The sequence below is a fragment of the Neovison vison genome, chromosome 11 (assembly GCF_020171115.1).
Source record: "Neovison vison isolate M4711 chromosome 11, ASM_NN_V1, whole genome shotgun sequence".
NCBI classification, from domain to species: domain Eukaryota; kingdom Metazoa; phylum Chordata; class Mammalia; order Carnivora; family Mustelidae; genus Neogale; species Neogale vison.
In genome coordinates, this window is record NC_058101.1 from 31,086,675 (window position 1) to 31,111,497 (window position 24,823).

Sequence of the window (24,823 nt, forward strand, 5' to 3'; positions counted from 1 at the left end):
TTTATAAAAGTTTTAACAAAAAGTAGACAGCACATGTTCAGCTAGAACGCTACTGACTTTTTAAATAATTGACTGCTATAAATCTAAATTTATGCAGCTAAACAAACTGATACTTAGGGGATTCTGAAAATATCATAGACTTGAATTAGATAGAATCTTAATTATGGGGTCGTTCAGTGTAAGAAAAAATGTGCATGAAAACAAAATAGTTAAGATTCACTAAACACTACTGTGTCATACACTGAGTATTTTAAACATACTATATGATACAATCTTCACAACAACCTATGGAGGTAAATAACAGCATAATCCTGACTTCACTAAAGAGTAAACAGAGAGGTTAAGTAATAATTTACCTTGCTCTAGTGAGTGGTGGAACAGAAATGTCAAACTGGACAATATGGCTTCAGAATCCAAGTTCTTAACCCACCCACTACTTACTTTTCAAAGAACGAATAGGTTCTTTAAACCTAAAAACCCAGAAAGCAACCAGCAAATTTTATAGTTTTCATTGTCATCAACATATAAATTATGAAAAAAATTAAAAGACACACAAGTTTTAATTTATGAAAATTCACTGTATTTTTTTCCACCAATTACTTATCACATTGTGTTTTTAGAACTTTTATGAAAGCATCTTTTGGAACTTCAATGTTGCCAATTTTCCTCAGTTTTTTTTTCCCTTCTGCTTGTCTCTTCAAAAGTTTCATCTTTCGGGTAATATCACCACCATACTGAAAAATATTTTTAAAAATTGAAAGTCCAAATCACTCCACAGAAAATCATACAAGTACAAACAGACATCAATAGAACTATAATAAGCTTACAGTTATTACCCATGAGGTAGACATCTGCAAAGTTACTTTTCTAATCACCCTCATAGCAGGTCATAATTTAACATCTCAAAGAATAATAAAGGGTTTATATATTTTTTAGATGGAGATGAAGATCACCAAGGAAACCCAACATCATGTTATGCATGTCAAGAATAATTATCAAGCCTCTTACTGATTCAAGTTTTAAAATTCTGGATCATATAGGCGTCGTCTAATAAATTCACACAGGCATAACTGTGCCAGTCTCACACTAAGGATTTAAAAAAGCATTAACCATTTACTTCTCATAACTGAGTTAAGAAATTTTAATAGAGGAGACCACAAACGGCAAAGCCATGTAGGAGAGGTAGATTTCAAATTGCCATACTCTTCCCAGAGTAAGACACAGTCATTGTCTTCAAAATTTCTCCTTATAAATTAGATCAATAAAACATGTTATCCTGATCATAACTATTACAAAAATACTTCATATAAAGGAAATTATATGTACTTCATATAAAGGAAATTTTTATAAATAGGATGGAAAAGTAAGAATGTTATCAAAATGAATATATTAACAGTCAAGCTGTGATATAACTATTTAAAAAGAAAACTAGAGATGAAATGGTTATTATAAAAACAATGGAAACCAATATATTTATATCTCCCCCTTTAAACTCAAGAAAACAGATATATTAATAAAAAGTAGAATACAAGCAAATACGTACACATTTTGCCAAAACGTTTTTCCTATAAGCTTTCACACTGTAAAACAAGAAATTTTATATAAAAATTTTATCATTTCAATATACTCTTCATAAGAATTTTATTTTCAAAAGCAATCTCCTCTTTGCAGATTTAAATAATCATGTCATACCGAAGTAAAACAGCCATAAACAAATAGCTCAAATGCTCTTGCATCTATTTTTATGTATTTGACATAAAACAGAAAATGGATTCAACATGAACATTAACATAAATTTTATTAAGAATAAAAAACATCAGGGCTTGTGGGTAGTCTTGATTTAGGCCAAATTCAAGAGTAAGTATAACATCCTAACAGCATTTCTGGCTCAACCTAAAACTGTTCTTACCACTACTACTTCCAAAAAATTGAAAAATGGTTATCACATTACTAACTCTACCACATGTGGGTTAAGAGTGACTAGGAATATAAAAAAATTTTTCTTTTATAAAGCCCTTTTCAGGGCAAACTAAATAATTTTAACATATCCACCCAAACAGATACAAACTAATCTATTTCTACAGTGTTTCTAAGAAATTTAGAAAGTTAAAAAAGTTCCATTTATATGTATTTCTTTTAAGATACAAAAATCTATTTTTTTTTCCCTCTAAGGTATCTTCTACCTCAACACACATGTTGGAATTATTTGCTATTTTAAATTGTGCTTTCCAGGATGTTCCCTAGTTATCAACTATGTTCTGCCCAATCTCTGGGTACTCATGAAATTCAAAACAATTAACTAAAACTAAATTGCCTTAGGAAATGAAATTCACTGCAAATATAGGCATAAAATTTGTCCCATGACTATGTAAAATGGTGGCTGTAATTTCACCACTACTGATACATGTAGGTTTGGGTTTAAACTACAACTGAATGGCAATTTCCAGCTAGGGGACACTTCTGATTTTCCAGAAACCAAGGAATATGTTACACAATATTTCCTGCACTTACTGTTACTAGTAGAGCAGCTTATTCCGTGTTCTGATTTGTGTATCACATCTCTCATACAAAAAGACCAGTTCTCTACATAAATTAGTCTATCTTCAATGTCTGCTACAGATCACATAATCAATCTACAATACAAAACTCAACATTTAGCATTCCTCTGTCAACTCTCTAATCTCTAAATTGGGTAGTTCTGAAAAGTGATATTAAGTGCTTCAAGTAAAAACCATAATTTAGTTTTATCTTTTGGAAGAGTATCTCCAAAACCTTTTTTTCCCCTCAAAACTTCTTAAGTTTCAGTTGCTATTAGTTTATAAGCCATACCTTACCCAGGAAATTCAGTAGTCATTCGGTAAATTGAGTGGAAATAAAGCAATTCCTCAAACCCATGCCCATTATATTATTATAAATAATATCACTAAGTGTTAAGTAAATCAACAATTATCAATTAAGTGGAATTAAAAATCAGATTAGTATTTATTTCTACATGTAGGAACAAAGTTTAGGCCAATGTGAAGTTAAATTTTTCAATATTATTTCATAATACAGTTCTAATCCTATCATTTCTAACCATTTGCCATTTCTAAGACAAGAACAAAAATGATTTCAACTCACGTTTCTCTTGCAATGATTTTACTTCCAACAGCAGCCTGAATTGCTATCTCAAACAGCTGCCTAGGAAGAGAATCCTTAAGACGTTCACATATGGCTTTGCCAACAGAGTGTGCTTTGTCTCTGAGAGAGAAAATGCAACTATTTACATATCATAAATATGAACATTTAAAGTACCTTTCTAGTCCATATGCATAATCAATGTAAAGGTGAGTTCTTAAGAAGATTCAAATGGAATTCATCTGTCATAAACATCTCTTACTCTGAATCATATGACTTTTCTGACTACAAAAACATTATGACCATTACAGGCAATGTAGAAAAACATATATAAAAACCATTATTGGGTGCCTGGGTGGCTCAGTTGGTTGACCGACTGCCTTCGGCTCAGGTCGTGATCCTGGACTTCCAGGATTGAGTCCCACATCAGGCTCCCAGCTCTTTGGGGAGTCTGCTTCTCCCTCTGATCCTCTCCTCTCTCATGCTCTCTCTCACTCACTCTCTCTCAAATAAATAAATAAAATAAAATAAAAAAAAACAAAAAAAAAACAAAACCATTATTGATGCCATTCCCTTCATCTACAGAAAACCAGTGTTAAACATTTTAGAATGTCTATGTTAAAAACATATATCCTTGGGGCACCTGGGTGGCTCAGTGGGTTGAGCCTCTGCCTTCGGCTCAGGTCATGATCTCAGGGTCCTGGGATCGAGTCCCGTATCGGGCTCTCTGCTTAGCAGGGAGCCTGCTTCCTCCTCTCTCTCTCTCTCTGCCTGCCTCTCTGCCTGCTTGTGATCTCTCTCTGTCAAATAAATAAAGAAAAATAAAATCTTAAAAAAAAAAAAAAAAAAAAAAAATCCTTCCATTATTTTCCTGCATGTTTGATATTTTATACTTTGAATCATAGTGAATATATGTCTAACCTTTTATTTAATAGGCATTTTTATGTCACTTAAGATTATTTCATAGTATAATTTTAATAGCTAAACAGGATTATTAAAGAGGTGCTCCACTATTTATTTTTATCAATTGGCTGAACATGTAGGATATTTCATTTTTCATTATAAAATTAATATAAAAAAGTCTTGTTCTTAAAAAAAAAAAAACTTTGTTCTCAATTTTAAATCTATCATAAAGTTTAAAACCGTTTCTTCTACATTACTCTGGTGAGGGAAATATTTCTTTCCAAGACACTCTTCTTTTTAGCTACTGCAATTCTATTCTTTCGCATTTAACAGTATGGAAAAAGAATGGAAAGAGAAACTAGTACAAGGAAATTTTTTCTTTTTAAAGATTTTATTAATCTATTTGACAGAGAAAGATGCAGCGAGAGGGGGAACACAAGCAGAGGGAGTGGGAAAGGGAGAAGCAGGCTTCCCACCAAGCAGGGAACCCAATGCAGGGCTCAGTCCCAGGACCCTGGGATCATGACGTGAGCCGAAAGCAGCAGCTTAACAACTGAGTCACCCAGGTGCCCCAGTACAAGCAAATTTAATTACTTGTAAGTTTTCAAAATATAGCTGTCAAATAAAAATAAGCAATCCATAATTAAATAAAAACATGTCAAAAGTGGTTACTTTCACATTCCATGATTAGTTTCTATTCGACTTACTTGTGTACAATAGTTACCAGCTCCTCTACAGGATTTCCATTCAGTAGAATATCCATTTTTACAAGTTCTGCAGTCTGGTAGCCCGCATCTTCGTAATCAAAACTAACAAGAAAGAACATCCAAGTAATAGATAAACATACTTCCCAAAAGACTGTATTATTTTTCTTTGCAAAACATTTTTTCTAGGGGCACCTGGGTGGCTCAGTGGGTCAGAGCCTCTGCCTTCGGCTCAGGTCGTGATCCCAGGGTTCTGGGATCGAGCCCCACATCGGACTCTCTGTTTGGCAGGGAGCCTGCTTCCTCCCCCCTCTCTCTGCCTGCCTCTCTGCCCACTTGTGATCTCTGTCTGTCCAATAAATAAATTTTTAAAAATCTTAAAAAAAAAAATTTTTTTTCTACCCATTCTCTTATACCTGACCCAAAGATCTATCAAAAAAGTAAATATACATTTCACATAAACGGGATCTATATGACCACAGTGAGGAACAAACTCCCTCATCTTTTCACATTCACAAAATGAAAGGCAAACGCAAGGGAAACATGCTTCACAGGGGAAAAGAAAATAAACTTGTAAGCCAGTCTAGGAAAATGGGACACAGAAGGCAAATGTCACCTTCTTCCCAATGTTTCCTCCCAAGAGCTGGCTGGCTGCAGACAACAGTATGTATTAATATGTCATTCTCCAAGAGTCAGGAAGTATGGATTTCTGTTTAGCTTTCTATTACCAGTTAAATAAATGCTATGGTACTGATAGTCACTATATAAGATTTTTGGATTTCTTACACTACTCTTCGGCTTAAAGCGTCACAGGGCTTTTTTGAGGATTAAATGAGTTAATCCGTGTAAAGCACTGAAACAGTACCTAATACAAAAACAGTGTTTAAAACAGAGCCTAGCTTAGCACTTTAAAGCACTTGATTAGCATCAGCTATTACTATTAAAAAATATGGCAAAAGCTTACAATGCTAATCAAAACAGGTTTAACTCTCAAAACGGAAGTTTAGTGAGAAAGAAACTTTCATTATACTTACATATCTTTTAAACTATGGATAAGAACATATATAGTCCTAAACTGTCTTAATTTTAAAACAAACGAATGCCTAGAGCTGCTAATTTTTGGTTTCTAAAGCAAAAGGTCATAAGTTGATACTAATACTCTCTAAAACCATAAAAACCATATTACCTAAAGTTTTGCTAAAATCCTTTCAATAAATAAATATTAAGCATTTACTATATGAAAGATATCACCTTAAGTATATGCAGAAAAATAAAATCTAGACATAGTCCCTAGATTTCACCTGTTTACAACTTTAAAATTCTCTGTGCTCCAAAATTTTAGAATTTCTTCATTCATTTTTTTCCAAAAGAAACCCTTAAGCAAACGTCTCTGTTTCCAAGCCAGCCAAATGGAAACCTAATCTCTTTTCAAAACACAGATTATTCATTCAACTGTACCCCTGGATGCAGGAACACATTTAGGACTCAAAAAGGCTACATGCAGGCTTAAGGACAAACAGTTGCATCAAGTTAAGTATGAGAAGCAGCCTCACTACAGTACTCAAATAACAAAGGAATTCTTCTGACCCAGCTGCAGAAGATTCTTGCCACCTGGTATAAGAGAAATTGTTCCTTATCTAAGTCCAGGAGAGGCCAATGGCTAGGCTAGATAGACTATGATGCATGTTTATTCTTAGGAACTGACTACATGTAAAAAAGATCCATCTCGAACATAAGAATCACCTCAATTCTGAAAGGTGGCATTATTTTATTTTCACATAGTTCAAAATTAAATATGTTTTTTCATTAATCTGAAGTATGTTTAAGTTTCTAAGCTAAAAGATTTTAAGACCACTTAACTCATAAAGAAATATCTAAATGCAAAATACAATTGACAGACTTCGTTAAAAATGTTTATAAACACTCAGCTTAGTAATTATTCTTTTAACCACAGTAATTTTTATTTTTGTTTGTTTAAAGATTTTATTCATTTGTCAGAGAGAGAGAGCACAGCAGGGGGGAGAACAGCAGCCAGAGGCAGAGGAAGAAGTAGCCTTCCCGCTTAGCAAGGAGCCTGACTCGGGGCTCAATCCCAGGACCCTGTGATCATGACCTGAGCTGAAAGCAGATGCCTACCTGACTGAGCCATCCAGGCGCCCCACAGTAACTGTTTTAATGACATGCTGCCTCAATTCGTTCTACTTTAAATCCCACTGCCACTTATTTGCTTATGTTCTTGTCTGAAAGAAGACACATAAGAAAAAAATTGGCTGAAAAGGTAGAAAAAATAGTTTCTCAATACAAAAAAAAAAAAAAAAAACAACAAAAAGAACACTCCTTTGTATCAATTATGATAACTCTTTCATCTAACACCCATTTCATAAGGCTAAATTTCCAGATCACTGTAGCATGTTCTTTGAACACAAATCTTTCTTTGAATGTTAGTATTCAATATGCCCGCACATGCTCATAGGCGCATGTGTATTTTACAGACGTGAATGTTCATTTTCCCTACTTTCCCAGCGTATTTTATACTTTCTTTAATATCCCAATATATGCTATCCAATAACTTAAGATCTCAGGGTATTAAGGGCACTAGACTTATTTACCCCAACATAAAATACTCCAAAAATGCTATGCATGGAGTTCTTTGTTACTTAGTATTAAATCTTCCTTCACTTCTATCAGGCTGTTCCTCCATACACTCCTGGAGATTAGACAATGGTTTTCATAATGTGGACCACTTATTCTGGAAGACCGAGTTAATAAAGTGTCCACAGGTATGGGGACACATGTAGCATTTTTTACAGACTAAATATGTACTTCTGTTTTCCAAATATATACAGGTGCTCCTAGGATTATATAACACACGAATCCAATGTGCCACCATACAAATGTGCCACTAAGATCACAGTAGCTTCTTGAAATTACATATAATTTTTAATGGACAGAGGAGTATACTCTTTCATGAAGAGGACACTATAATTTTTTTTATTAGAAGAAGGCTAAAAGTTTTATGAAGTAAAGGAACTCATTCTTCCATAAGCAAATTAGGAGTACTCTCTAATACTTTTAAGGTTGCTTCAAGCCTTTTTATATTCATGTTGGTCAGTATTTCAAAAGAATTATCCAGGTATCTGAATTTAATTTTTACCTAGCATATCCAGAAGACAAGGATTTCAAAGAATCATAAAAATCCACCACAATTTCATTCAAAGGGAAGAGATATTTAAGCATAACTCTATTTTGATCAATATACATCATATTCTTCTGAACTGCTCTTCGAGCCTAAAAAAGAAAAAAAAAAAATGTGTTTAATGATAACCTATTGATGAAATGATTTACAATGACTATAGAAAGATGTCAATTACCAACCTAAAATTTCCTTACAAATCCTAATAAACAGTGGACAAAATAAAGGAATATTTAATGGTCTAACAAAAACTTGCAAATAACACTTTTAATACAGAGACAACTATTTCATATTTTAATTGTATTTATTACCAAAGCTTTTAATCCTTTGTCTTTATCTAACAATTTTATCTTTTTAAAATTATAGAGTACTTAATGATAAACCAAATTAACCACAGATAACATCAAAGTTCTGATTTCTTGTTTTACAAATAAACTTAGTCCCAAGAAATTAAGCAACTGACCCAAGTTTTCTAGTTTGTGATTACAGACTTAAAATTTAAGTCCACTAGTAATCATTTGAGAGTGCTTTCCAATATATGTCAGAGTACTTCAAATAGTTTTTTTGAGGACTATGATTTATGGATTAAGTCCTTTATTACATTGTGGCAAAAACTAAGGCAAAATAGGGAATACCCACCCTTTAGTCAAAAGTGTCAAGTATTACAGTAATCTTTCAAACTATCCTCACTTTCAAGTACTATAAAGGCTAAAAGAAATTGTTCTTTGAGCTAGTAAGTATAAATAAGCATCAAATCTCTTTCCTGTGGGCTAATATTTCAAGTCAGTAAATTAACACAGATGACCAAAATTCTGGTTCTATTTTTCTCATTTAAAATCAAAATTATTTTAGAAGTGTATCTATACCTACATCTCTCACATACATATATATATATATATACATACATACGTGTGTGTGTGTGTATATATATATACACATTAGATATAGATCTTTATGAAAATTTCTTACAAATTCAATGTGCTCTACAGAGAGAAAACTTCCAGAAAAAAACCTAAGTGGGAAACCACTGTTAGAGAGGACTAAAATTTACTTTTATATTAAACTGTATCACACTTATACCTGGCAAAGCATCATCACTTTTCCAGTATATTCATCTGGTGTGATAATTGTACCCAAAACAACTGGTTCCAAATATTCTGTTACTTTTGATTTATCAGGGAATTGTGCAGGATTGATAATTGTAATTTCCTTTTCTCTGTATTCCTAAAAATAAAAAAAACACCAACAGCTAAAAGGAAGTCTTAATTACCATGCTTTAAAATCTTTTAATTTATAGTAAAATGTTAAAATTTATTACAATTGCATTTGCTTAATTAATAAAATCAAAAGAATTCCTAAAGGTTAAGTTATTATCTTAACAGGCTTTGTATTTTATTGTATTTTATTTTTTTTTTAAAGATTTGACAGACAGAGATCACAAGTAGGCAGAGAGGCAGGCAGAGAGAGAGGGGGAAGCAGGCTCCCTGCTGAGAAGAGAGCCCAATGCAAGGCTCCATCCCAGAACCCTGGAACGATGACCTGAGCTGAAGGCAGAGGCTTTACCCCTCTAAGCCACCCAGGCACCCCTAACATGCTCTGTACTTTAAAAACCACAATCATAACCCCTTAATAACAATTTTTAGTAAGTAATGTATCCCGTTCATTGACATCTACTAAGCACATCTTATGTACCACTTAGAAAAAATATGATGTAAAAGTACCCTTATAAGGCATTACCATTAGTTTCCTAAGTTCATTTTGTTGGAAAATATTTACAGATGCCAAAGTTAAAATTTGTTTAAAATGAAGAGACTGCCATTCAGATAGAATACAATACTGTCTCTATCACTACCTTGAAGTCTAAAATTTCCTATAGCCATGAATACTTCACCTTTCATTAAGATAAACTACTTACGACCAAATTATATTCTTAATTTCTGTACTGGATTTAGACAGATAATCAATGATTCTACGTTTTACTCTCAGTAACAGGATAGTATCGACAATATATAGATTTCTATCAGGTTAAGAAAAATACTGCATAAATTAGTTCTCAAGTGGCTTCTTCATCATTAGTCATTAAATAATTCAATTTTTAATGCTACTAATAAGAAATATTTCATGTAAAAGCTAGTCAGGTAATGGTGTACTAAAAAGTTTCTCCTGCGTTCTGCATATATAGACACACACTTATTTAGTTTTCCCTTGTATGCTGGTTCACAATAGTACCTTTATCAATTTTGTTGATGAAAGAACAGCTTTATATGGAACAGTTGGGGTTGTCAAAATTACAGAAGCATTATATTCTTGCTCCAGTCGCTGGTTGAAAACTTCCATATGCAAAAGTCCAAGAAATCCCAACCTGGGGGAGAAAAAGGCAAACTCCAAAATGTTTATGTCTCATGGGCTCCGGCTTCTTTGATGAATATAGTGTTACAGACTATAATACTATATTATGTATATATTGTTTATATACTATATATTTATATACTATATATTTATGTATTATAGTATTATAAAAAATTATAAATAATAGAATATTATTTTGTGGGGGATGGGTAGAATCGAAAGGCAATCCAAAAAAAAAGGTCATTCAAACAATTCACATAATAAAATGCTAACAGAACTTCATTAAATAGGATTGAAAATTTCAAAAAAAAATTTCTATTGGAATTCTATTTAAAATTGCCATAAAGTTTACCCATAGAGTATGAATACAATGTGAAACAGGCAGATATTTATTTTGGTTCACTTTACACTATTAAGAACTTATCTTCAGAGATGAAATGTTCAGGACCAATGAACCACTTAAACTTCACTTTTCAATAAAAATTTGATCCTACAGAGAAAAGAGTCTTACCTCCAGCCAGCACCTAAGGCAAGGCTACTATCCCGATGAACTGTCACACTGGAATCATTTATAGTCAACTTTTCTACAGCACTCTTCAGGTTATTATATTCAGATTGGTCTATAGGGTACATTCCTGAGGACACAACGATTTCTAATTATCACATGTGAAAAAATCTGCCTAAAAATAAATATACGAAGCTTCCAGGATCAAAATTAATCATCCTCATCTCTCACATCCTCCAAAACTCAAATTACTGACTTTGCCTAACGTGGGAGTAAACAAACTTCATACTTCCCAGTGACACAAACAAAGGGAGAAAAGCAGTGCTAGATATCCAGCACAGAGCAACTTGATGACCTTCAATCAAGCCTTCCGTTTCCAAATGTCTTTAACATCACACAGTAAAAGGTTGTGAAGTCGTGCATATGAGGTAACACTATCCTCTGCCATGCCTACACCAGTACTGTACAATATTAAACAAAGTCCAACTAACAGAAAGGCAGTCAGTAAATGTCCACTGACAATTAGTAATGAAAACATCCTAACTAAAAAAATATTCCAAATGCAATGATTTACTCTCTAGTGAAACAAAGAAAATCTATGTTCTTTTAAATACCAGAGAACTCGTTTAAGAGCTTATACTTTCTGACAAGTGATTAAAAAAAAGTAGGAAATGATCTCCCACATAAAGTTGCACTATACATATGAAATTAACTGATACATAAATAGCACACAAAAAAACTAAAAGAAATAGAATATTTTGGAATTAGCGGTTATTTAAAATGAGTATTTCTAATGATTCTTATTTCAATTTACATAATAAGTTGGCCCTCATCCTGCATTTGTGAGCTCCTCACCTGCAAATACCATTGGTTTCGCTGATTTAAACCCAGGCAAGGGCTCCACTGGTTGTTTATGTAAATATAATGTATCTCCTATTTGTGCTTCAGTGACATCTTTCATCCCAGCAATCAGATAGCCCACCTGTCCTGCATATCTAAATAAAATTATTATACGGAAATATTTACTGCTTTAATGTTTCAAGTGCATACTCACAATTACCCTTCCCAGAAATTATTATATTTTCCAAAGAAAACCTCATCTAATTCAAAGTAAGTATTACGTATCAATTTTCAACACTAAACTGTCAGCAAAAGAACATACCATGCCTTACAGTCCATTATCAAGGACCTCTAAAACACAAGTCTATGGCCTTCCTCATGATCTGCCCACCTCTGCATATTAAACAACAGCTTCTAAATATAATGTAAACAAAGTAAAACTAAGCGCAGAAACACAAAATAACTTCTTGAAGTGCAAAACACTATTTTATTAATGAATTGTGTCACTAATGTGCTCTAAAAAAAATAAATTTTTAAAACCAAGCAGAAAAATGTGAACTCTAAACAAATCTGGCACCAATTTGATGTTTCTCTTGTATGAAAAGAGCATATCCCAAGATTTCAGAGTTTTAGCTTAGTTTTTTTTTTTTTTTTAAGCAAATTTCCTACATGATAAACTAATTTACGTTTAGGATAAGGTATCAAAATCTAAAAGTGAAAATACAGTAATGGTCAATGTATGCACTACATGATGGAATACAGAGTTCAGAAATCTTTTGAGTAAAATTAAAATAGACTTTATGACTCTATTAAATAAAAAATGTTTTGAGCAAAATAGTGCTGGTTTTAAACAAGCATCAAACTATCAAGTGTGACCTATATGGTCACTACTTAATTTTTACAGATGAGGAAACAAAGACCTTAGAATGCTCCTGGTATATGCCAGATGATTTATCTCATCAGTACCTTTCAGTACTGATGGAGCAGGCACTCTGTATTTGTCAGTGAACTCAGAATTCAGTTTTTCTAATACACACGACCTTACTAACCCCATGTGCCATGGATTTTAAACAAAGTTTTACAATGAATTCCATACAAAAGGAAAAAATTACCAAATTGTCTTCACTACTTTTGTGTTGAAAAATCTAATTATAAAAAAATTAAATATCAAAATTGATACCCAGTATGATTTGGATGGTGACAGAACCATCTCTTTCACTGGCTCATCAAATACAGCAGATCATAAAATTTGTTATGACTAGTCAAAAGGAATAAAAATATATCAAATTTATACTGTCCTTCACACATGAGATTCCTTTTGCAAGAACATTTAATATTTAGGTGCATTAAATTATCAGTTTGGGTTTTTCTTCTCTGACTTACAAAACTGGGATCATTCTAAGCATACCAAGCTGAGAAAGGCAGAAACTGCAACACATACAAATCTATTTTAATTACTACTGCAGATTACTTACAGTTTATGTGTTGGCTGCTCATTAGGATTCAGAACTCCTACTTCATTAACTTCATATGTCTTTTTAGTATGTGCAGATACAATTTTATCTCCTTTGGAAACCACTCCATCAAATAATGCTACATTGGCTATCACACCCCTATACTGGTCAAATGTGGAATCAAACACCAAAGCTTTGAGGGGATTTTTGCGATGCACTTTAGGACTATTAAAAATAAGTAAAAAGAAAATGTACATATAATTAATTAAACTCTTAATAAAATGACTATTATTTAAATATTATTATGCTTAATTTATTCTAGTACCTAAGAAAGGCTAATAAGTGACAGCCAAAATAAAAATATCTTCCAAAAAAGTATAATGCCGTGCTCGCTTCGGCAGCACATATACCAAAAAAGTATAATGCCTATTTTTATATTAATTTTATTTCAACCTTGAGTTTAATTAAATGTTTTAAGATGATTTATGAAACTGATGAAATACATTTATTCAGTATTAAAACACAATAACTGCTAATTTATTCAAGTCTCTTTATTACAATGATTTTTTTTTAAGATTTTATTTATTTATTTGATGGAGAAAAAGATCACAAGCAGGTAGAGAGGCAGGCAGAGAGGGGGAAGCAGGCTCCCGCTGAGCAGAGCGCCCAACATGGGCTCGATCCCAGGACCCCGAGACCATGACCCGAGCCAAAGGCAGAGGCTCAACCCACTGAGCCATCCAGGTGCCCCTATTACAATGATTATTATTATTATTTTTTAAGATTTTATTTATTTATTTGACAGACAGAGATCACAAGTAGGCAGAGAGGCAGGAAGAGACAGAGAGAGGGGAAACAGGCTCCCCGCTGAGCAGAGAGCCGGATGTGGGGCTGGATCCCAACACCCTGGGATCATGACCTGAGCCAAAGGCAGAGGCTTTAACCCACTGAGCCACTCAGGTACCCCTATTACAATGATTATTAAGAAGAGAACTCAATCACCCTTGTTTGCTTTCTTTTTCTATACTCTACTTGATTTCTATGTACAACTAAAAATAATTATCACTCACCACAGGTATAGTCTAATCTAAAATTACAGATCAGACTGATGGCCTTTGTACTATTAAAGATAAGTAAAAAGTACAAAAATAGCAAAATACTTACGGTGGTATCCTTTCAATGACTGCCTGAAGAACTCTTTCAACATTTGTTCCAAGTTTAGCAGATATCTAAAAAAAAAGTATATTAAAAAAATAAGGATTTAAAGACTACTTTTCTATCCAGGTGACTGGATAATCAGAAAAAAGAAAGAATTCTAACAGTTATGAATTTGAAGACAGTAATAAAAGGAAGCACAAAGCATATACTAGACTGACAAATGTCCTTCCAATACAGTTAGGTGAGTCTATGGTTCTTGGATTAAACTGCAAAAACATTCTGACTGCGGTAATGAAAGAGCAGTGGTCTTAAGAGTTTAAAAACACCTAAGTAACAGTTATGACTCTGTATGGACTGTATGACTTGAGCAATACATATTTGAGCTTCAAGTTCCCCATCTAATAAATGAACATTCATGTTTTTCCTAAATCTCAAGACTGTTGTGTAAAGAGAATAAACAATATATGTGGATAACACACATGCAGTTACAAGGGATATTACTATTGTTCTCGCACTGAGAGCGCAAGCCTGAAGACTCAAAAAACACAGGTATGACTCAACTTTGTCATAACTAATAGCTGGACTATCTCTGAAATCTTGATTTTAAAACCCATTTCCTAAACACCACCTCTTGACCTTTAAACTCTCTCCGGATCAGTTTCTCAAGTCAGCACTACGGACAGTTTGGACTGATAACTGTCTTAAGGGATTTTTAACAGAATCTATGGCATGTCACCTACCCACAAGATGACCATAGCACCTACTCCCCAGTATAACAACAAAAATCAACTCCAGATATTGCCAAATGTTTTCTACAAGGCAAAAATACCCCCTAACGAGAACTAGACTCGTTAGTTCTAGTTTTCTAGACTCTCTGCTCTAGACTCCAGTACCTTCTTTGCAACAATCCTTCAAGTTCCCATCTCTAAACCATTGAATGGACTATCTCCTTTCACTATCCATTAGCCCCATGCCCCTTCCTTTCCCAGCGGAAACTCCGAGGTCCACTATTTACAATCACTGTTCAACCACTACCGATTCTCTCCCTATCATAAGGTTGGTAAAACTCAACTGTGACTGCTTCCAACACTGTGTCTTACCTTTTTTTTTTTTTTAAGACTTTATTAATTTGAGAAAGAGCGAGTGAATGAGCACAAGCGGGAGGAGGGGGGACAGAGGGAGAAGCAGACCCCCTGCAGAGCATAGAGCCCAACACAGGTTTGGATCCCAAGACCCCAAGATCATGACCTGAGTCAAAGTCAAACACTTAACTGACTGAGGCACCCAGGTGCCCCAGCTAGTGTCTTTTCTGTGCCCATAATACAAAGGGCTCAACATTACTGGAGAAAAATCAAGTAACTGGTCTGGAAAGTTTCTCTGAATTCATGTCCACACATCTGAACGTGCAGTTAAACTTCCTAACTTCCCAAGATGCAACCCATAGTAAATTCACATTACCACTCAGTAAGGTGTTTCACACTACCTTCTTTTTCAATCTACACATTTTCCCCTCTGGCCAGTCCACTCTTGGTTGATGACTTTGCCTGTTATTTTCTTTAAGGAAACAGAAAATATCACAAACTTCCTTATCCAAAATATATGAATCTATCTGTATCTATACTCATAACCTCTTTGCGGTTTCTATAATTTGGAAATTATTCCCCCTTCTCTGGAGACTCAATCCTTCCATACTTTTTATTCTGAATTCGACTCAAATCCTTCTCTAGTTCTTACTTGTAACACCCTCAAATTCACAATAATGTAGTTTGACTCTTAGGATCTTTTCTCTACACTTCTCCCTATGAAACCCTATTTGTTTACCACATACATGTTAACAACTCCTAAGTATCTATCTCTGACCACAATTATCTCCATGAATGTCTGAATTAAAGATTTATACAGTATCTCTTGGGGTGCCTGGGTGGCTCAGTGGGTTAGGCCACTGCCTTCGGCTCAGGTCATGATCGCAGGGTCCTGGGATCAAGCCCCGCATCCGGCTCTCTGCTCAGCCGGGAGCCTGCTTCCTTCTCTCTCTCTCTGCCTGCCTCTCTGCCTGCTTGTGATCTCTCTCTGTCAAATAAATAAATAAAATCTTTAAAAAAAAAAAATTTATACAGTATCTCTACTTGGATGTCTAATAGACAAAACAAAGCTTTCTATTTTCTCCTATATCATTTCCTTTCCAACTCCTCCTCATCTAGTAGCAGCTACTTGCTTAAACCCAAAGCTACCCGATTCTTCCCTTTATTTCACTTCCTCACATGTAACCCACACCAAATCTCTTCTATCCAAGTATCTATTTCCTATCTCTCCATATTTCCTATCTCTCCAAATAAACATCAAATCTGCCAACTTCTCCAACATCAGCATCACATACTTAGCCACCTGTATAAGCACTTTAGCTATTACTGCAAACCAGTTTCCCCTCACCTCTTCTTATTGTTTTCTAATGAACTCTCTATAAGGCAACCAGATCAGTTTATTTTCCTCACTTACCTTAAAATCCTTTATCATAGAATCATTTTCAAACTTCAGCACAGCAAGAGTCTCAGCATGACCTGATTCCTGCCTATCCCTACAAAGCCATCTCATCTAATTTGCCTCTGCTCTGATCCTTAAACATGCCAAACCTTGCTAAACATGCCAAGCCTATACACTTGCTCTTTCCTCCTCTTGGAAGTTTCTCCCAACATTCATTTTAGTCTCAGTTCATCAGAGATACCCTAAGTTACTCTGCATCATAGCATCTGAGAAAAAATTACTTTTCTATAGTTAAGTATGATACTCCACCTAAAACAACACAATCTGCTAAATGAATTTTCTTGATAATACCTGTCTTATTCAATAATTACTACACTTAATCACTTACTTCTTTCTTTACTCATTTAATGACGGCCTCCCTAAGGAGAACATAACACAATGATATCACAGTCTTATCTAGCCTGTTCACAGCTGTGCCCCTAGCTGGCACATTCCAAATAAGTATCTGAATAAATTTTGTAAAGATGTATTAAAATCAGAATAGTTCATTATATTTTAACATAGCCCAAGTTATGAAACCATAATTCCAGGACTGCTTTATAATGAGGTCTCTCTTTGTAATAAAAACCATTAAATTCTCTATGTGTGTATCTATCTCCAAGGGGGGGGAAAAAAAAACAGTTTTTCAGTTAATACCATGTTGTATGTAATCCTCCACTGTGTTAAAGTTAAACAAAAGAAAATAATTCATCATCTGAAACTCGCTTTTTCAAAAAATCAAATGAGACTGAAGTGGAAGCTGATGCTATACTGTTGCACTGACACACTTAGAACATAGCACAGTACAGTCTGGCCATGGCTATTCAACACCCAGTCACCATTTAAAAGGTAAATTAAAAAATTCAAATTTGAAGTAATATCAACTTTGGGTGCCTGGGTGGCTCAGTTGGTTAAGCATCTGCCTTGGGCTCAGGTCATGATCCCAGGGTCCTGGGATCGAGTCCCATATAGGGCTCTCTGCTCAGCAGGGAGCCTGCTTCTGCCTCTGCCTCCTTCTCTCTATCTCTCTGTCTGTCATGAATAAAGAAAATCTTAAAAAAATAAAGGTAATATCAACTTTGATATAAATAAAATCTGTTGTTTAAGATTATTACTATATCTAGTTCTATTATTAAAAAAAGCTTTGTCAATTCCAAAACTAATACATACAAATGCCTTGTAATTAATCTGAATCTGTTCTTTAAATAGAGTATTTCAGGCATGCTGGGGTGGCACAGCCAGGTGAGCCTCTGACTCCTGATTTTGGCTTAGGTCATGATCTCACGATCTTGGGACTGAGCCCTGAGTCAGGCTCTGCACTCAGTAGGGAGTATACTTGAGGATTCTCTCTCCCTCCACCTGCCACCCCCACTCTTGCATACTCTCTCCGTAAAATAAATATAAACAGACCTTTAAATAAATAAATATATAGAGAGAGTATTTCCACAGAGGCAAAACACTAACAAGAAATACTACTGTAATCAGGTGCAAAGACTTGCATTTTAGTCCTGGCACATTAGCTAACCAGCTCTGTAATCTTAAGAAAGTGATAGAACCTTTGTGCCTTAGTTCTTTCAACTGGATTGTAAAAATAATTCCTATCTGTCCTAACCATGTAATAAGGATTTTTGGTGAAGATCAAATGAAATATTAGTAAAAAGAACTTTGTAAAACTATGAAAACTTTATATATCGATGGGCTATCAAATACTATGAAATTTCACTTAGGCCAATACCCAACATTTTTTAAAGTATGTCTTCAAGAAAAAGGGTATTTTACCTTAATACATTCATCACTTGGAATATCAAACACTTTTTCAATTTGCTTTTCAACCCTTTCAGGATCAGCATTCTTCAGATCTACCTTAAGAAAAAAATTCATTATGTCTTAACACAGTAAAAATAAAATGTATTACATATTAATAGCATTCAGACAATCAAAAGCATACCTATAATAACTGATACCTTTATTTTTCATAGGAAATATAATTTTAACAAGTATGGCTACTGAAAGGCTACTGAAAAACAGAGGGTAGGCAAAGCAGAGCATGCAAAAATTTTAGGGAGCAGACAATTCAAGGCAGAAGAGTTCAGTAACAACATATCAACCAACACCACGTAAACTGATTTTACAAGTTAGATGTAACTTAAGACAACAAACTGTCTTACCATAAACAACTATGCCTCATTTAAACTTAACTCCATTATAAAAAAATTCAACTAAATGCAATGCAGTTTTTTTTGGTTTGTTTGTTTTTTAAAGTGGCATCCATGTTGAGCAGAGCCCAATGCAGGGCTTGAACTCACAAATGAACTAAGATCAAGAATCAGACACTTAACTGACTGAGCCCCCCAGGCACCCCATAATGAAGATTTTTAAATTAAGATTCTTTATTAATTTCAAAATATAAAAGCTAAGGTGTATCAACAGTACTCAGCTTAGTACTTAACTGTTAAGTTTCATATGTTACACTGTTTTCTCCAAGATCTTAAGTGCTTTTTCTTTTCCAATATATGTTTTAGTGTGATAAACATAATTTTTTGGCTGCTGTGCGTATATTTCTTTCCTAAAGAAACAGCCTTCAATCACTCCATGTCAATTCAGGGAGACTGCCTTCTCAACTACATGTAAGGATACAGGAGTTTGAGTTGCAACTCTATCATGTGCAATTTAAAGAAATAAATCCTACCAATACATTTAATATATAATTGAAGATTCCTCATATAAAATTAGTATATTTAATAGTCAAACACCAAATTCACTTTTAGAAAATAAAATAATAAACATTATTGTTGTCTCATTAGAATCACCTAGTTGGGGCGCCTGGGTGGGTCAGTGGGTTAAGCCGCTGCCTTCGGCTCCTGTCATGATCCCGGGGTCCTGGGATCGAGTCCCGCATCGGGCTCTCTGCTCAGCGGGGGCCCTGCTTCCCTATCTCTCTCTGCCTGCCTCTCTGTCTACTTGTGATCTCTGTCTGTCAAATAAACAAAATCTTTAAAAAAAAAAAATCACCTTGTTCATTTATTTATTTATTTATGATTTTATTTATTTATTTGACAGAGAGTCACAGCAAGAGAGGGATACAAGAAGGGGGAGTGGGAGAGGGAGAAGCAGGATTCACGCCAAGCAGGGAGCCCAATATGGGGCTCGATCACAGGACACTGGGATCATGACCTGCGCCGAAAGCAGAAGCTTAACTAATTAAGCCACCCAGGCACCCCTAGAATTACCTTGTTTATAACTGGAATTATCGACAGCTGTGCTTCAAAGGCAAGAAAGAAGTTTGCTACAGTTTGCGCTTGAATACCCTAAAAATATCAAGACAGAAGAGACTGATATGACCATTCTACCATTTATCACAAAACTTGTAATTTAAGCTACTCCATACATCTTCACCAAAAAGAGAGGTACAGAGTAAAGTACAGTATCTATACTTCCATGAATATATATAAAGTATTTCCACAGAGGAAAAATGGCTAACAAGAAATACTATTATAATCAGTTGCAGAAAACTTGTGTTTTAGTCCTGGCACATTAGCTAACTAGATCTGTAATCTTACAGTGATAAAACCTTTGTACCTTAGTTCTTTCAACTGGATTTCAAGAATAATTTCTATCTGTCCTATCCATGAATCTGGTTAATTCCTTGTGAAAATTCCTTTCATTTTGGGGAGCATTACTGGAGACAAAAAAAAAGTGAAACATGAACCTCAAGGTCATGAAAGCCTACTAAAGGACACAGTCATACGATGTGGTTTATAAAACCCTGAACTATGTGTATAAGCTAGACATAAACTTTCCCTGACAGGAACAAGGAAGGTTTAACACAATAATTATCTTGGGTTTTAAATTAAAAGTTTGTGAGAAACGTAATTATATCAAAAGCTTAGTTTAATAGTACATAATAGGTCTTATATCACCAACAAATATGTTTTTATGGTTCTCTTTATACCAAACAAGAACCTGGTAATGTTACTGACATGTTTCTTTAAACTTAAAATATTATTACCTTAAAATCACCCAAAATAACCTCCAAAATAGATTCGGTTTCAGTTCTGCTAAAAATTAATATTAAAACGCCCAATAAAGAACTACTAAAAAATGAGTATTTGGTAGGATGAATGTAAATATAATATACTTCAACATTCCCTTCATTCATCTGATCAGCTAAAAGTGTTTAAAATATGAACTAGTCAATTTCACAGACTGCTTTAGTGCAATAAAATTCAAAGTACCAGGACTAAATCATGTGCTTTGGCTTAAATAATACAATAAATCTTATTATTTTCAAACACAAAAATTCTATTTCCAAAATACATTTTAAGGAAAATATCCTGAAATAATCTAGAGCGTATCACACCACATGAAATTAAAAGTACCTACCTCATTTGCATCAACCACAAGTAAAACACCCTGGCAAGCAGAGAGTGATCTGGATACTTCATAACTAAAATCAACATGGCCCTGAAAAACAAAAAATATTGATATTTCTAAAGTTAGCTGTAATATTTTTAGGGAGAAGCATTATGGCAAATCTACTGACTCCTCTTGATAAAAAGTTAGTACATTTCTTTTTTTAGCCTCTACTTGTGAAACAATTACTCAAACATAATAACACTGAGAAAACAAAGAGCAAAGTGTTTATGTTCGGTTCAAAAACTGAACAAGGATTTTTTCCCACTATTCATACAAGGCTGACTTAACAAGAGAGATAAAATATTAAACTTACTGGTGTATCAATGAGATTTAAAAGGTACTGCTTTCCTTCACAATTATAGAAAAGAGATGCTGTCTGGGCTTTAACAGTGATTCCTCTTTCTCGTTCCACTTGCAATTTATCAAGAACCTGCTTATTATTTTTTGTTTTATCAATTGTGCCTATAAAGAGAAATACTTATTGATACTTCAACCGGCTTTTAAAGATATAATATTACATATAAAATTAAAACCAAAATTTTAAAGATCATGGTAAAAATGATGATTAATTACTCATGGCCATCAATTAACTATATAACATAAAATGAAAATACCTGTTAGTTCCAAGAGCCTGTCAGCTAAAGTACTTTTGCCATGATCCACATGTGCAATTATACTGAAATTTCTAATATTTTCAACAGAGAATCTAGATAGGTCAATTTTTTCCTAGAAAGGGAAGAAAAATAAAACATTTATGAGTATACATTTTGCATTATATGAAAAAAGAATATTAATTCAAAGATTATTCCTTTAGTCTAAACCATTTCATGTTATAACATTTATATTATTCCTATGACAATAAAAAGGTGTATGGCTAAACTCTAATTACAAGCAAATGATTAAAACCACACTTATCAAATATATCAGTTTCACAGTCAAGGTGACAACCACGCTAAAGAAGAGTCCTTAATAAATATTTCCACCACTTAGAGGGCCAATGAGGAAATGAATTTATTTTCATGAAAGAAGAACACAAGATACCTAGAACTCCTGATCAGCCTTAGAGTGCCTGGTCTAATAAAACTGTTTGAAGCAAAAAAAAAAAAAAAAAAAAACTACAGAAAAATTTTAAGAAAAAAAGGAAATTCTTTGTCCTCATCACACATTTAGTCAGCAGTCAAATCTATTTTAAAATCTGTGCTTCTAATAGAATCTTCAAAAGTTTAATCAGATACAATTATGTTATTTAGCAACTTCTTTGAAGAGAGAGGGAAAAAAAGATAGCAAAAAAAAAAAGAAAAAAGAAAAAAAAAAGGAAAAAACCTCTTATCATTCAAAATTTTAAAATATTTTAAAATGTAACTCCTGATTTTTAGTTATATACATCTTCTTTAATGTTTTATGTAGACTCATTGCAAACTGCTAAAAATGGTTATTCAAGTAGAATATGCCATCTTTTGGGGTACTCTAAACATTTTATTTTTTCAAGCAAATCCATCTATTTTAATCAGCATTAAAAAAGTAAAATTATTGGGGCTTCTGGGTGGCTCAGTTGTTAAGTGACTGCCTTCCAGTCATGTAATGATCCTGCGAACAGCCTGGATCAGGCTGGGAACAGCCTCTGAGCTGGGCATTGGGCTCCTTGCTCAGCAGGAAGCCGGCTTATTCCTCTCCCACTCCCCCAGCTTGTGTTCCCTCTCTCACTGTGTCTGTCAATTAATAAGTAAAATCTTAAAAAGAAAAAAAAAAAAGTAAAATTACAATGAAATACAGAATACTCAGGGGCTTTACGTTTTCTTTTCATAAATGTTCCAATACAAAGCAGACAATGAAAGTGCAACTTATATTTGAAAGAAATTCTGATTAAAAACTAAACCTGATTTGTTTGCCCGGTGTATTTCCCACACTGCCCTTTCAACTGCCATTCAATTAAAAAGATACACAGGACTGTACCACTTTTAAGAACTTTGAACTGCAAGATAAATCCATTTTACATTCCACAAGCATGTTAGAAGAGGGCATTATCATACTTTAAGTCTTATTTTTTTCCAGGTACTCCTAACTTGTGTTCAATTACTCTACTTTCCTGCCTAAACTGTATCTTTTCCTAGTAAATAAATAGTGTGTTTTTAAAAAGTTGCTGAATTCCTCACCTTCTCCACCACAAGAACACTCAGAAAACAAGTTTGCTTTGGATCACTTAAAATCAATAAGAAACAGAAGCTAAAGCATACCCAGCACGTCTTCCATTCTAGATATGGACTAAAAAGTCTTATTCCTTACGTAGTTACCATCCTCATGAAGAGCCATTCTTTTATTCTTATCTCACTCATTTACCACTGAAAAAAAGTTACAGGACGTTCAAGTAGCTTCCCCAGGCCACAGAGCTAGTAAGCTGCAGGAAAATGGAGGTTACACTAGCCTCTTCAGCAGGCTTTTAAGAGAATTAAAAACATGCAAAACCCCTGCATCAGTGCCTCGCATAGTCAATAAATTAGTTACAAGTTAATGTAACTTGTAACTAATAAATATTGGTAAACAGTAAACTAGTAAATTAGTAAACAGTAAACAATAAATTATTTACAAGTTAATGTAAATCAATTACATTACAAGGCAGTGAACTCGAATAGTGACTTGCCCAAGGTCACCATGGGGAGCGGTGGAGCCTCCAGAAACCCGAGAGCGAGGCGCTCTCTTAGCTCTACCTCCCCCACGCAATCTCAACCCGCATTCACACGTCGTCTAGGAAGCCTACATTCTTGCAAGGAACGCCCTCCCTAGTTTTAAAAACACGGTTAATCAGAGACTCACGGCGGTCACCTTGCGGTCGGCAGAGCTGTAGAGCCGGTCGAGAGTCCTGGACTTGGCAGCAGCCTCACGGGTCGGCGTGGGACGAGGCTCCAGGAGCCCCCGATGTGCAGCTGCGGCGGCCCACACCGTGAGCGCGCGACCGTGCCACCTGCCACGACCCACAGGAGTCCACATCCCTCCGCGCTACGGAGGCGTCAGGACAGGGTCTCGAGACAGTTCGGCGCCATGGCCTGCGCCCCAAGTTTGCAAAGACGCCCGCCGCTAAGAGTCCACGAGAAAGACGCAACCAGCGTTACGCAGCGGGAGAAGAAAAACTACTGGGGCCGCTGCGGCCCAACTAGAGCTTCCGGCGGCGCGACACCCGAGACGCAGCGCCGCGGGTCGGCGTCCGCAGGTCGCACGACCCGATGACGTCAGCGCGCTGCCGCGAGAGGCGGTTTGGAAGTCACGTGAGGGCGAGCGCTGCCGTAGTGTTTGCTGTAGTCTGAAAGCGTGTAGTGATTCAGCTTCCTACCAAGTACCAGAATAATATAGCAAATATTTTAAAATTTGAAAGTCGAAATAAACTCCCCCTGCTGTTACTGATGTGGCTGATATTTTACTGCCTCTGTAAGGAAACGGGCGGTAAAATTGATTTCAATAATGTATCCTAGGAAAGTTTGGACCAGAACGGAAGGTGGAAAAGAGTTACACCCTGAACTGCCCTAAGTCTCCAATTATTTTCAAGTTACGGTTTCAACAAATACTGACCTTGCAGAGGGCAGGTCTTTGGCCAAGTAACGTGGGTGATGATAAGAGATCATGAGACCTCTGTAGCACGTTCAGTGTCTGTCTCCCTCTCTCTCTTGGGCTT

The 24,823-nt window shown here is 34.9% G+C and overlaps 1 protein-coding gene across 4 annotated transcripts; it reads right to left on the minus strand.

Annotated features, from left to right (window-relative positions):
* Positions 1-557: 557 nt before the first annotated feature.
* On the minus strand, positions 558-24,328 carry GUF1 (GTP binding elongation factor GUF1). 4 transcript variants are annotated; one of them, XM_044268203.1, is made up of 17 exons: positions 23,980-24,328; positions 21,774-21,885; positions 21,473-21,621; positions 21,127-21,207; positions 19,974-20,051; positions 18,523-18,606; positions 14,230-14,294; positions 13,087-13,290; positions 11,627-11,766; positions 10,778-10,901; positions 10,147-10,279; positions 8,998-9,141; positions 7,879-8,012; positions 4,728-4,829; positions 3,121-3,240; positions 1,544-1,580; positions 558-734 (listed from the first exon to the last, which is right to left on the minus strand). In XM_044268203.1, exons 1-17 carry the CDS (start codon positions 24,142-24,144, stop codon positions 597-599), a joined length of 2,010 nt encoding a protein of 669 aa, XP_044124138.1. In that variant the 5' UTR covers positions 24,145-24,328; the 3' UTR covers positions 558-596. The 4 variants fall into 4 exon arrangements, 3 of the variants coding, with proteins under 3 accessions (XP_044124138.1, XP_044124137.1, XP_044124139.1); XM_044268202.1 differs by having other exon boundaries at positions 23,971-24,328; XM_044268204.1 differs by lacking the exon at positions 23,980-24,328 and adding an exon at positions 23,394-23,411.
* Between the last annotated feature and the right edge of the window lie 495 nt (positions 24,329-24,823).